We start from the raw sequence: 12561 nt of genomic DNA, 5'->3' as shown, positions 1-12561 counted from the left end.
AAACACAAATCTGTGTCAAAGTCATCATTTTTAGATTTTCCACCACCACTGCCGAGAGCACTCAGATAAGACGCCGTAAGTTATTGGTATTATTATTTTTTTAAACTAACACAATTCAGTTTAATCAAGATGAATAATAATGTGTGTGAAGTCAGCATCATGTTAGGGATAAAGCTAATGTACATTAAAACAGCCACTGAATGATGTTTCATCTGTTTCATATTTAAAATATGATTGAAGTGCTTCCATGTAAGTTTTTTTCTCCCGCTGGATTGCTCCTAAATTAATATAAATTTTAGCGTCCGGTCGTGATTAAGTATTAAATAAATAGACCAGTTCAAACTTGCGCATTAACTCGAGCAGCAGTTTCTTCCCACGCCGCTTCTCTCTCTTTTGCAGCTGCAGCTGTGTTACTTTATGTTTCTAAAAACATGCTCGTATTCGCTGAACGTCTGCATGAGGATTTCGAGCTCCACTGGTGTGACGTAGGAGGACCTCTTTTTGTGTACCGTTGCCATGGTGAATCGTGGTGCCAGGGCTCCATTAATGCTGACTTTTTACAGTCAGTGTGCACGCACTTATCTCTGGCTGAACCTACTCAGAGTTGATTGATCTAACTCTGATCAGCTGTTCCGGAACCGAACACTCAGAGTTTCCTATCTCAGAGTAGATCAACTCAGAGTTCAGGGTTAGACTCAGAGTTTGTTGAACCTTTTTTGTGAAATGGACCCCAGGTTTATACAGCTCTGTTTACACATTTTGTCTTTCTCTTCTTTCATTAGACTTAATTTGATGTATGTTTCCCATGTTCATAAAGTTCTTTGCATTGAACTGAATTGAGAAAGAGACAAAGATACCGAAAGAGATACAGAGAGACAAAGGAGACGCGAGTGGAGGACACAGGTATACAGATACTTCACCTTCTTCCGGTTCTGGGCGACTTTCTGGGCCGTCTGCAGGAATAAATGAGAGAGAAGAAGAGTCAGAGGATGGACTGATCATATTCATATGTAGTCTGAACAGGTAATGTTCACGTGTTCATATGTAGTCTGCACAGGTAATGTTCACGTGTTCATATGTAGTCTGTACAGGTAATGTTCACGTGTTCATCTGTAGTCTGTACAGGTAATGTTCACGTGCTCATATGTAGTCTGTACAGGTAATGTTCATGTGTTCATATGTAGCCTTTACAGGTAATGTTCACGTGCTCATATGTAGTCTGTAAAGGTAATGTTCATGTGTTCATATATAGTCTGTGCAGGTAATGTTCATGAGTTCATATATAGTCTGTACAGGTAATGTTCATGTGTTCATATGTAGTCTGTACAGGTAATGTTCACGTGTTCAAATGTAGTCTGTACAGGGAATGTTCACGTGTTCATATGTAGTCTTTACATGTAATGTTCACTTGCTCATATGTAGTCTGCAGAGGTAATGTTCACGTGTTCATATGTAGTCTGCACAGGTAATGTTCACGTGTTCACATGTAGTCTGTACAGGTAATGTTCATGTGTTCATATGTAGTCTTTACAGGTAATGTTCACGGGCTCATATGTAGTCTGTAAAGGTAATGTTCATGTGTTCATATATAGTCTGTACAGGTAATGTTCATGTGTTCATATATAGTCTGTACAGGTAATGTTCATGTCTTCATATGTAGTCTTTACATGTAATGTTCACTTGCTCATATGTAGTCTGTAAAGGTAATGTTCATGTGTTCATATATAGTCTGTACAGGTAATGTTCATGTGTTTATATGTAGTCTGTACAGGTAATGTTCACGTGTTCATTTGTAGTCTGTACAGGTAATGTTCACGTGTTCATTTGTAGTCTGTACAGGTAATGTTCATGTGCTCATATGTAGTCTGTACAGCCTGTGCAGTAATGGTACAGTGGAGCCTATTGTCACCATAACAACATGAATGAACACACAGTGTAGGTGCAGTAACCTTCCTCCACCAGCAGGGGTCTCTGTGAGAAACACTTTAGTCTGTTGTTTTTACAAGGTATTATTATTATTGTTATTATAATTATTGTTATTTATTGTTATTATTGTTGTTATTGTTATTACCGGTATTTTGATGTAAACAGGCCTGCGGTGATTTTTAATATCACAATAATCAACCTGAAGCATGTTGACTTCACACAGAGGAAACAATAACAATGACATTTAACTGTGTGTTCACTGTGTGTTTCACTTCAATAATAATAATAGTAATAATAACAATAATAATAATAATAGTAACAATATTAATAATAATATTAGTAGTAATAATAATAATAATAAAAGTAATAATGATATACATAAACAATAATAACCTTGATGCGGCTGACGGCCTCCTGTGCCTGCATCATGCGGACGTTCTTGGACGGTGTTTTGTCCGACAACAGCTGGGTGGAGCCGAGGTAGTTTGCAGCAAAGATGATCCCATCGATGAGGTCGTCAGGGTCACATGGTCCTGGGACTGAAGCCGGGGTGGGGGGGTCACGTTACTGTGTTTATTTTGTTTCGTTTATATCTGTGATTCCACAATATCATCCAGCTCACATCAGACACCCCCCACCCTCCCCCTGACAGCAGATTTCACCTCCTCATGACCAGGAGGAAAAACTTACCTTCTACATATGTGGGGAAGGAAGCCAGACTTCTCCTGGACTGAACATGAAGAAAGGAGGATTATTACTGATGGTGGAAGTCAAAATCAGACAGGTAATATGTTGTTAACAGTAAATTCTGACCTCTTTACTGGAAGGGGAGGAGTCAAAGCTGTTGTCCTGCAGCAAGTGGAGGCTGGAGGACTCTGCTCCTGGAGGAGATGGGGAGCCTGAACCAGGAGACTAAAAGAGAAACACAAAACAATCAGTGAACCAAGAACCAAGAAACCCTTTAAACATGTGTGACCAAATACTGAACCTTAACTAAACAAAACTCAATTTGTGGAGACAAAGGGGACTGACTGTAAGAGACAGTAAAGCTGAGGGAGCAAGTTCAAAGAGATGTCAGAGCATTCAGAGGATGAACTGATGAATCCAGACCGAACGGTCTGAATACTGAAGGTGATAATGAAGGTGATACTGTGATGAAATTTAATTAATGCTATTTGGACTAAACACATTCAGCTTCATATCCAAATCTGCACTGATGAATATCTTGACCATCAGGATGTGTAATGAATTATAATTATAAGTATCATTAGCTCTGAGCTGTTGTCTTTACTGCGTTCATTTTGGTTTTACATCTAAAAGCTGAAAACTGGTTTGTTTTAATTGTCAGGCGCTCACTGCTACGCCACTGTTCAGATACAGAGACACTGCTATGTGCTGTTTAAGGTAGGCAGGCATCAGTTCAGAGACAACAGGAGAGGTGCAGGCCGGGCTAGCATACATGCTAATGTCTCCAGCATCTGCTACAGAAAAAACACAGCAGGGGGGCAAGAGTTTGGGGCAGCGCACTTTGGGGTGCATTCAACCCTCTGTGTGTGCTTGGAGAATGAGACGGAGTCGTTTTGTATCATTTGCAGGTTTAGCGGGTGCAAAAGCCACGCAGTCCTTTAGTGTGGTGTTTAGTCGCTAACAGCTGAGACTCACTTGCTGCTCTCTTGTTCAACTGATGTGTAGATGACATAAAACACTAATGAGTTATCTTAAAAATTTTAATATTAATAATATACTAGCGAACTAGCTAGCAAATCAAACTGCTACTGTGTTGAGCAAGTGGGAATATGCTAGCATTAGCTCAATACAAACACTGAGCAGCTGAAACAGAAAGGCTTCAGACAGATAGCGAGGTTCTCCTCAGCTCAGATTAAAGACCACAGATCTGAGTACAAAGACACTGAAACCCTACACTGTTTTTCAACGCAACTCCTCCATTATTACAACAAACAAACATCCAATATCCAAGAATACATCATTTAGGGCATACTGTCAACTTCCTAAGAGTAACAACAGAAAGAATATCCAAAACCTCAACCCAAAATACATGGATAATTGTGCATACCCACAGACAATGAAAAGTGTGCCCTTTGTTCCACATTTACTACATAGATCAGATATACAGGGTGTTCAAAAGGTCAGCATTAGGGCTGCATGCACCGTTAATTACCAATTAAGTCTCAGCCAATCAGGGACGGGCACCTGTGGCTGCTGTGTCCAGTTTCCAGCTTCCTGCTCAATAGAAAGCTACTGTGGCAGATAGTTCACCACACTACGGTTGCCTCGTTGGCAGGATATGTTACTCAATAATTCCCTCCTGGACGACTTTAATTGGAGACTTTGTGGACTGAGAGGTCCTGTGCGTCCATGAGACTGTAAGTTTTACACCTCATTCTGTCTGAAGTTTAATATTTTAATATTGCTATATTTTCTTCTGTATTTTAATTCATGACTTTGGTTTATTTATGCAACCTTTGTGTAATCCTCAGTTATTCAATTTAATGTAAGTGTGGACCAATTCAGCTACAGTTTAATGGCATTACTGCAGTAATTTCTTTTCATAACTGAGTAAGATCTGTTTGCTTATGTACCTGCTGTTGATAAATCAGGTGGATTTCTATTTTTTGTAAATTATAGCGACATAGCAATTTTGTGTTTGTTAAATATTGGGGAAATTGCATAACGATATGATCATTAATATCTGTTACTCTGCCTTTCATTATGTTGCAGAAACCACATGTCAGTTCACAGTCCTATAGAGAGTGGCTTGCATTATATGTGTGTGTGGTAATTAATAAATTACCATTTGAGGACATCCTCTTCTCCTCCAGTTCTTACCGGACTATCTGTGGCGATTGTAAATTCATTATAAAGATTACACCTGGGGATTCTTCATAAATAGGAGGTCTTAAGCTTGGGCTCACGTAACCAACGACTTCTCTATCACACAGGGGTTGAATTTATTTAACAGGGTTGGTGAAACATACAGTCCGATATCCATTTATATTGAAGTAGTTTAAAACGGGTATTTATGGATCGTGTTTGAACATTTAAGCAGATCCCTTGCCAGCCCTCAACTGTAATGTCATCATTTATTTCCTCACACCATGCAAATCTTTTACTCTCTGAGGAGACCTGTGAGAGATCTACGACTAATTCGTAAAAGCACAAGATCAGTCCTTTGGTGGAGTGGTGGTTCACTACCATCTTCTCTAGGTGAGACAAATAATACAGATAAAACTTGTGTGTCTTAGATATGTAGCTTCTAATTTGCAGGAACTTAAAAAAAGTGTTTTGGATGGATGTTGTATTTTTGGTTTAAATCTTCAAAAGACATAAAGATGGCTTTATCAAAGAGATCTGCAATTGTGAGTAAGCCTTTGTAGGCCCAGATTTTGAAATCCAAATCTTTCGTACCTGGTGTGAATTCACAGTTGCCCCAGATTGGTGTAAATTGTGATAATACCCATGTATCGCCCAGATATTTATGTACCTCATCCGGACCTGTATTGTATTTTTCGCAAATGGGTTATGTGTGGATTTCTTTAATTTAGCTGAATATGAATATATATATATATATGAATATGACTTAAGCTGTAAATGGGATGTGGTACTTAGTAGGCGGTTCAGTGGGAATGGACTCAAAGAGATCTTTCAGAACACTGATACGACCGATCATGGAAATGGGCAACCACCACTGGGCCTGGGTGCGGCTCCAAGTAAGGTTGCCCCCAAAAATAAAAATGTAAGCTAAACGCAAAGGGGTTTTTATTAAAAGGGGGGTGTGGGGGGCAGGGTGTTCTTTGCTGACCTTTGCTTGTCCTGCCTGTCTCCTGTCGGGGCTTTGGGTTATACCACTAGGGGCTGGAGGGGGAGGATGCCCTGATCCGGCCTCACCCCTCACTGCTGCATAAAGTTATTATTAATGATCATAATGCTCATTATCATAATATACGAAATGATATTGTTATACATTTTAGGATATTACATACCCATACTTTATATAATATATTATGAAATTGTACTACATCAAGTTATATTATTATTTGGTTGCTTACATGTTATTGTTATATAGTATATAATGTTTATGGCCTAGCCAACGGGTATGAATGTGATATCTGATTGACAGTTGGGCACTTTACGTAGCAGCCTCTGCCATCAGTGTGTGAATGGGTGAATGTGATATGTAGTGTAAAAGCAGCTTTGAGTGGTCGCAAAGACTAGAAAAGCGCTATATAAGTACAGTCCATTTATGATTATTATACAATTCTATTAATACAGCAACATTTTACCCATTTATTTTTTTATTTACTTATTTATGTTTCTGCCACACATGCCATACCCCCGTCTGACACTCAACATGGACTCAACCATACACAATCATACAACCATACACACACACACACACACACACACACACACACGCCATACCTGAGCCAACTTAATTTCTACTCCCGGACTGTTGTGATATCACCCCATATACTGTCAACAATGCTACTGTATGTTTTTCATGTGTTTTTTGTTTTGCTTGTTTGTTTGTTTTGTTTTTGTTTTTTTTCTCATTCTCCCTATTGTCATGTTATTTCACCAATTAAAAAAAAGAAAAGAAATTGGCAACGTTGACCATCTATCTGTTGAATCGGACACACAGTTTACTAATGGATCATAATTTGCAGATATTAAGTTATTGATTTTAGGGCTCATTTTTATACCAAGGTAGAGAGAAGAAGACTATTCAATTTTTTGTTTTTATTATTATTTTTTGGCTTTTGCCTTTATTTGACAGGACAGCTGAAGATAGACAGGAAATGTTGGGAGTAAAGAGTGGGGGATGACATGCACCAAGTGATCGGCAGACCAGGGGTCCGTTTCACAAAGCAGGTTCAACAAACTCTGAGTCTAACCCTGAAGTTGATCTACTCTGAGATAGGAAACTCTTTTCGGTTCCAGAACAGCTGATCAGAGTTAGTTCAATCAACTCTGAGTAGGTTCGGCCGCAGTTAAGTGCGTGCACGCTGACTGTAAAAAGCCAGCATTAATGGAGCCCTGATACCACGATTCACCATGGCAACGGTACACAAAAAGAGGTCCTCCTACGTCACACCAGTGGAGCTTGAAATCCTCACGCGGACGTTCAGCGAATACGAGCATGTTTTTAGAAAAATAAAGTAACACGGCTGCAGCTGCAAAAGAGAGAGAAGCGGCGTGGGAAGAAACTGCTGCTCGAGTAAATTTGCAAGTTTGAACTGGTCTATTTATTTAATACTTAAACACGACCGGACGCTAAAATTTATATTAATTTAGGAGCAATCCAGCGGGAGAGAAATGAACATGGAAGCAGTTAAAAATAAAATACCAGAACATCATTCAAAGGTGCGGCTCGGGCAGAACAGGCTCATGGCTGAACCTCACTTCAATCATTTTTTAAATATTAAAAAGATGAAACATCATTCAGTGGCTGTTTTAATGTGCATTAGCTTTATCCCTAACATGATGCTGACTTCACATACATTATAATTCATGTTGATTGAACTGAATTGTGTTAGTTTAAAAAAATAATAATAATACCAATAACTTACAGCGTCTTATTTGAGTGCTCTCGGCAGTGGTGGTGGAAATCTAAAAATGATGACTTTGACACAGATTTGTCTTTTGATTTTTTAATCATAATTATAAAAGACTTTTGCAAAGGGGTCAGAGCAGCACAGAGACGCAACGTTTCTTCTTTTAATTCTGTAACCGCTCAAACACGCGTGAGACGGGCTGAATGAATGAGGAATGGTAAAATGGTGTTTGAACAGGCGGGCTTATCCTCTCAGAATGTTTAAGGAAAAGAACAAAAGATTTTGATTGATCGAGCGATGAGCGAGTAGGACGCACTCACCAGTAGCTCCAACAGATTCTAGTTAAAATGCAATTTTTCAACAAAACCACACTAAATCTAAAGTAACAAATTGACCAAGCGTGTCATAGATACATTTGAGAAAGCAAAGGAGGAAGAAAAAAAGTGTGGAAATGCCGAAAAAAGCAAAAACAAAGTTGGATGAAACAGGCCCCAATGAAGCCTCTTTCGACCAAAGAAGGAAACGGCGGGGAGGACGCTCGTAAGGAATTACTGCCACGCATATGAGGACATAATAAAGAAAGCGATGTCCATTAAGGACAATTTCAGGGGCAACGGATCCAAATCTTCAGGGACCTCCCACCAGAAGTGGTTCATCGCCGAGCTGCTTTTACTCCGGCCAGGAGGATGCTACGCGAAGATTTGGACTTCTGTATCCAGCCAAGCTACGGGTGTCACACAACGTGTCAGAGATGCTCTTCACTGACCCGGAGGAGGCTTGTCGTTATGCAGAACGCCACTTTGGACCTGTAGACAAAGACCAAGAATGAGGTCTCTTCATGCCAATCCTCCAGATGATGAGGACTTTTCTATTTTGGACCCCTAGGGAGAGACTGGTAATGAGGACTCCAACGGGAGCCTCGAGCAAGTGACCATACAGTGCGGCTCTTGCCGAAGCTCATTGTTTGCATAACAGGTTAAATTGCACATTCTGTCAATGTTAATATTCCTCACAGTATTATGGCCTACTCTGTTCAAAGGCCTGAGTTGAAGTTCACTGACGTATTTCTCGTATTTGTACAGTAGCGCCTGTGCTGAGTAGACACTGTTTGACAGCTCTCAGTGTTTTTTGTTGTGTGTTATTGTTGGATAAGTACAAATGGCTAAAAGCAAAAAGTAGTATTAACGAAGTAAGGAAAACTTAGAGAAGAATTGAATTTCAATAACTTTATTTTATAAATTTACTTTTTCATACACAAGCAGGACTTTTCTCCTTTCATTATTTATGCAACCCCGAGAAGTTTTGATGTTGGTTCACCAAATAACTGTGGAGCTGCCCTTAAGTGACAGGGTGGTAGTGATAGTTTGAGGGGAGCTTGGACTCCCAGAAGTTTAACTGTAGGTGTGTTCAGGAGAGGATGAGAGTAAGAAAGCAGGTATGGGTGGGATGGGGGGGAAGTGCTGCCTAAACTATTGACTTTAACGACTGATGGCAGAGCATCAGAAAAACAGTGCATGAGAATGATTTGTCGTCATGACTGGGGCATCAGAAGAAGAAGAGAAGCAGGAGGAGACATAGGAGCAGGTGGGAATTTAACTTTCTGTTCATGGAATGTGAATGGAATTAATGAGCCTGTGAAACGAGGCAAAGTGTTGTCTCGTGTAAGAGAGCTGCAGGTTGATGTGACTTTCTGACAGGAGACACATTTGAAAGAGAAGCACACTGCTAAATTGCTTCTGAATGGATAAGTCAGGTGTCTCATTCAAGATTTCAACAAAGGTTAGGGGAGTGGATATCATTATAAAAATGTTCCATTCTTACACCAGTGCAGATGAAGAAGGAACATATATTTTGGTTACAGGTGAGATACAGTCCACACCGTTACCTTGGTAAACATTGACGGGCCCAATGGGGACGATCCTGATTTTTTTAGTAAAGTCTTCAGCTGAATCCCTGATGTCTCTACAACACATATAGTGATAACAATAATTAACTCGACAGATCATCCACTCAGAGAGTAGCTTCATCTAATGCTTCTCATTTTCTGAAATCATATATCAACAATACTAATTTATTTGATGTGTGGAGAATTTTGAATGCAACAGGTGGAGAGTACTCTTTTCACTCTGAAGTCCACAATGTATACACCAGGACAGATTTTTTTTGGTTAGATGGTAAACTTGTGTCGGGAGTGCAAAAGGCTAAGTACCACGACAGTCATCTCTGACCCCGGTCCTCTTTCTGTCTCACTGAGGCTGCTCGAGGCGACAAAGACATATAGATCCTGGAGGTTTGATCCCCAACTGCTTACAAGGAAACAGCTTGTGAGTACTTGGAGACTCAGACGAAATTGCTTTTTGAGCTGAATGAAAAGGATGATGGATGAAGGATGATGTTTCACCGCTGCGTAAAAGGGAAAGCGATAGGACCATTCACATGATCAAATCTGAATATGGTACTCCTGTTACCTCTGAAGATGATATTAGTAGCGCATTTCAGCAATTCTATGGAAAACTGTACACTTCACCAAACCCAGGCACCGCCTGAGGTTGTTGCATGATTGTAATCTGCCCACCGTGGAACAGAGCGATCAGAGTTCCTTGGAGATGGAAATTACATGCGAGGAAATAAGAAAAACAATTTTCTCTCTAAAGAATGGTAAAAGTCCAGGGCCTGACGGGGTATGCATAAAGTTCTATAAAAAGTTTGTCAATATAATAGCCCCACATCTCCTGAGGACGTACAAGAAATTTGCTCCCTTAATGCCAGACACTGTTTAATACAGTTTAAAATCTTACACAGGCTGCATTAATCAAAAGTAAAACTACACAGAATCTTCCCTGAAATGTCACAATCTATTATATTATTTGCATATTATTTACGTCTGTGTTTTGTAGATTTTCTGTTTTATTGTTTTATTTTATTGTATTTTGGTTTTGTCTGTTGATTTTTATTTTGTCTGTTGATTTTTATTTTGTCTAGTGTTGCCTGTTACATTTTCCTGTATTGTTTGTTGTTAAAACATCTGAAACGAAGCATTATATCCACTGAAGTCTATATTATAATGCTTCATAATCGTTCCTAATAGCCATAGCCAAAGGCTCCACTGCTAGCACAAATAGTAGCAGCGAAAGGGGACAGCCTTGGCGGGTGCCACTTTTCTAGCCTATATGCTAGTACTTTAGCAATAACTTTGGCACCTGAGTTTATCAGTGAAATTGGACGATATGATTGGGGAATCTAGCTCAGCTTTAGCTTCCTCACTGAGTGAAGGAATATTTAACGCATCAAAAAGTTTTGGAAGGATTCAGTAGATTCTGATGTGTGTAATTGTGAGTAGTACGACTTAAATTGTTGATAGATCTTTTGTTTTGCACGCCTTGCCTGCACCCTAAAAAAATGTTCAGTGGCTTTGTAAATATCACAAAAACAAAAAGTTACAAAGTCTTAATAAATTCTCTGAATATGGCTTAAGTGATTGTTTGAGTTGGACACACCAAAATAAGTGCCTAAAAATCCAACAGTTTGTTTTGCCTTACATTTACAAGAATTGTTTAAGTTTATTTCATGAAAAGAATTTAGCATCTGACTAACAAATTACATTTTCAAGATATCCCTAATGTATTTAGTGATTTTCTCTCAAAATATTTGAGAACGGAGTAGTTATACTGATTAGTTTCAAAAACAACAAGTTTTACTGAATCCAAGTCAGTGATCTTTGTCTTCAACAATAACCTAAGATATTGAGTAAGTTTCGCGCTAAATGTCATGACGTTGACACCCGTCACCGCGTCCTCGTAGGAAATCTGCCATTTTTGTCAGGGAACGTGTTGGAACAGGCACGAGACACCATAGCGGGAGTACTTCAAAATCCGGGTAAGTAACCAGCTAGAACAAGGTGATTAAATATTGATTGATGAATATCAATATGTATTGATGTTTCTTAGTGCATAAACAGCTATATAGGCTGTAATGTTATAAATACCGTCGTGCTGCCATGCTGTCCTTACCTAAGCTATCATGGCGTCGACAAAGAAGCGAGCACGACGCACGACCAGAGAGGGTAGCGCAGTGTCACCTTAAGAGTGGTTTTCATATTTTTCTAACGTCTGAGCCAAATAAAAGGAAAAATGTCCGAGAGTTTTCTTTAACGTTTAACTGTCATTTATGGGGCGCAACGCGCTAGCTTATTTGTCCTCTTCTTAAAGTTGACGGAGTGGGGGAGGGGGGTTCCTTCTCACACACACACACGCACACACACACACACAGAGTGGAGTGGAGTGCAGAGCAGAGAGGCCGCGGTGGAGACAGTGACCAGGTGAAGTAAATGTAACGTTTTATCGAGTTTAACAAGTCGAGTAAAAAGGGAATAATTCCACACACACAGCGGGCTGCAGGGCAGAGAGGCCGAGCTGGAGATTGTGAACCAGGAGAGTAAAAGTAACGTTTAATCGAGTTGATTATAACTCTGGCTTATTAAGCTATCAGTGATGTGCAAGCATGTTATTTCATGAGAGAATGACAACGATAGGTTAGTAAGTCTCTTTTGAAATGTGTTTAATCTATGACCATACGTCCGGGTTTCAAGCTCCGTGTCCTGAATCCCGATAAATATCCATAATAATATCTATACTTTAAACAAACCGAAGCGACAGACAGACAGACAGACAGACATGTAAGGAGCAGACAGCAGTGACAAGGGCAGGCGGGGGCCGGCTACGTGTGTTTCTACTCGCTGTAGAAGAGTAGAGACAACAATCTAATTCGAAAACAGTCAACAGTCTGTAGCCTAACTGTTTATGTTTTCCAAAAATCTTAAAATTTGTCAAATTCTTGTAAACTTAGATACTGGTTGAGACGACAGTCCCACAGCCCCCTACCCCTAACCAGCACTTCTGGCAGAGGACAGGAGAAAAGACTTTGATGTCATCTCAGGTATGTGCTCTTTATTTTTTCAAATATTCATTCAGTATTTAGATGTCAAGAATAACTTATGTTGCTGTCATTAAAATATTTCCCCAGTAAGATATTCAGTGTCCTATATAGTGACTTGGCTGTTGTA

The 12561-nt window shown here is 39.6% G+C and overlaps 1 protein-coding gene across 1 annotated transcript in view; it reads right to left on the bottom strand.

Annotated features, from left to right (window-relative positions):
• The window catches only part of apba1a (amyloid beta (A4) precursor protein-binding, family A, member 1a), a 68232-nt gene that overhangs the window by 23720 nt on the left and 31951 nt on the right, over positions 1 to 12561 (bottom strand). Inside the window, exons 3-6 of the mRNA XM_069682599.1 lie at positions 2740 to 2838; positions 2617 to 2656; positions 2320 to 2465; positions 921 to 953 (exon numbers count right to left, since the gene is read on the bottom strand). Coding sequence (XP_069538700.1) covers positions 921 to 953; positions 2320 to 2465; positions 2617 to 2656; positions 2740 to 2838 — 318 coding nt within the window. The remainder of the gene's footprint in view (positions 1 to 920; positions 954 to 2319; positions 2466 to 2616; positions 2657 to 2739; positions 2839 to 12561) is intronic.

Source organism: Semicossyphus pulcher, unplaced genomic scaffold (genome assembly GCF_022749685.1).
Source record: "Semicossyphus pulcher isolate SPU_LCO1_2020_fin unplaced genomic scaffold, fSemPul1.0.p SCAF_6, whole genome shotgun sequence".
NCBI classification, from domain to species: Eukaryota; Metazoa; Chordata; class Actinopteri; order Labriformes; family Labridae; genus Semicossyphus; species Semicossyphus pulcher.
Note: the sequence above shows the minus strand (reverse complement) of the source record. Positions and strands in the feature narration are given on the sequence as shown.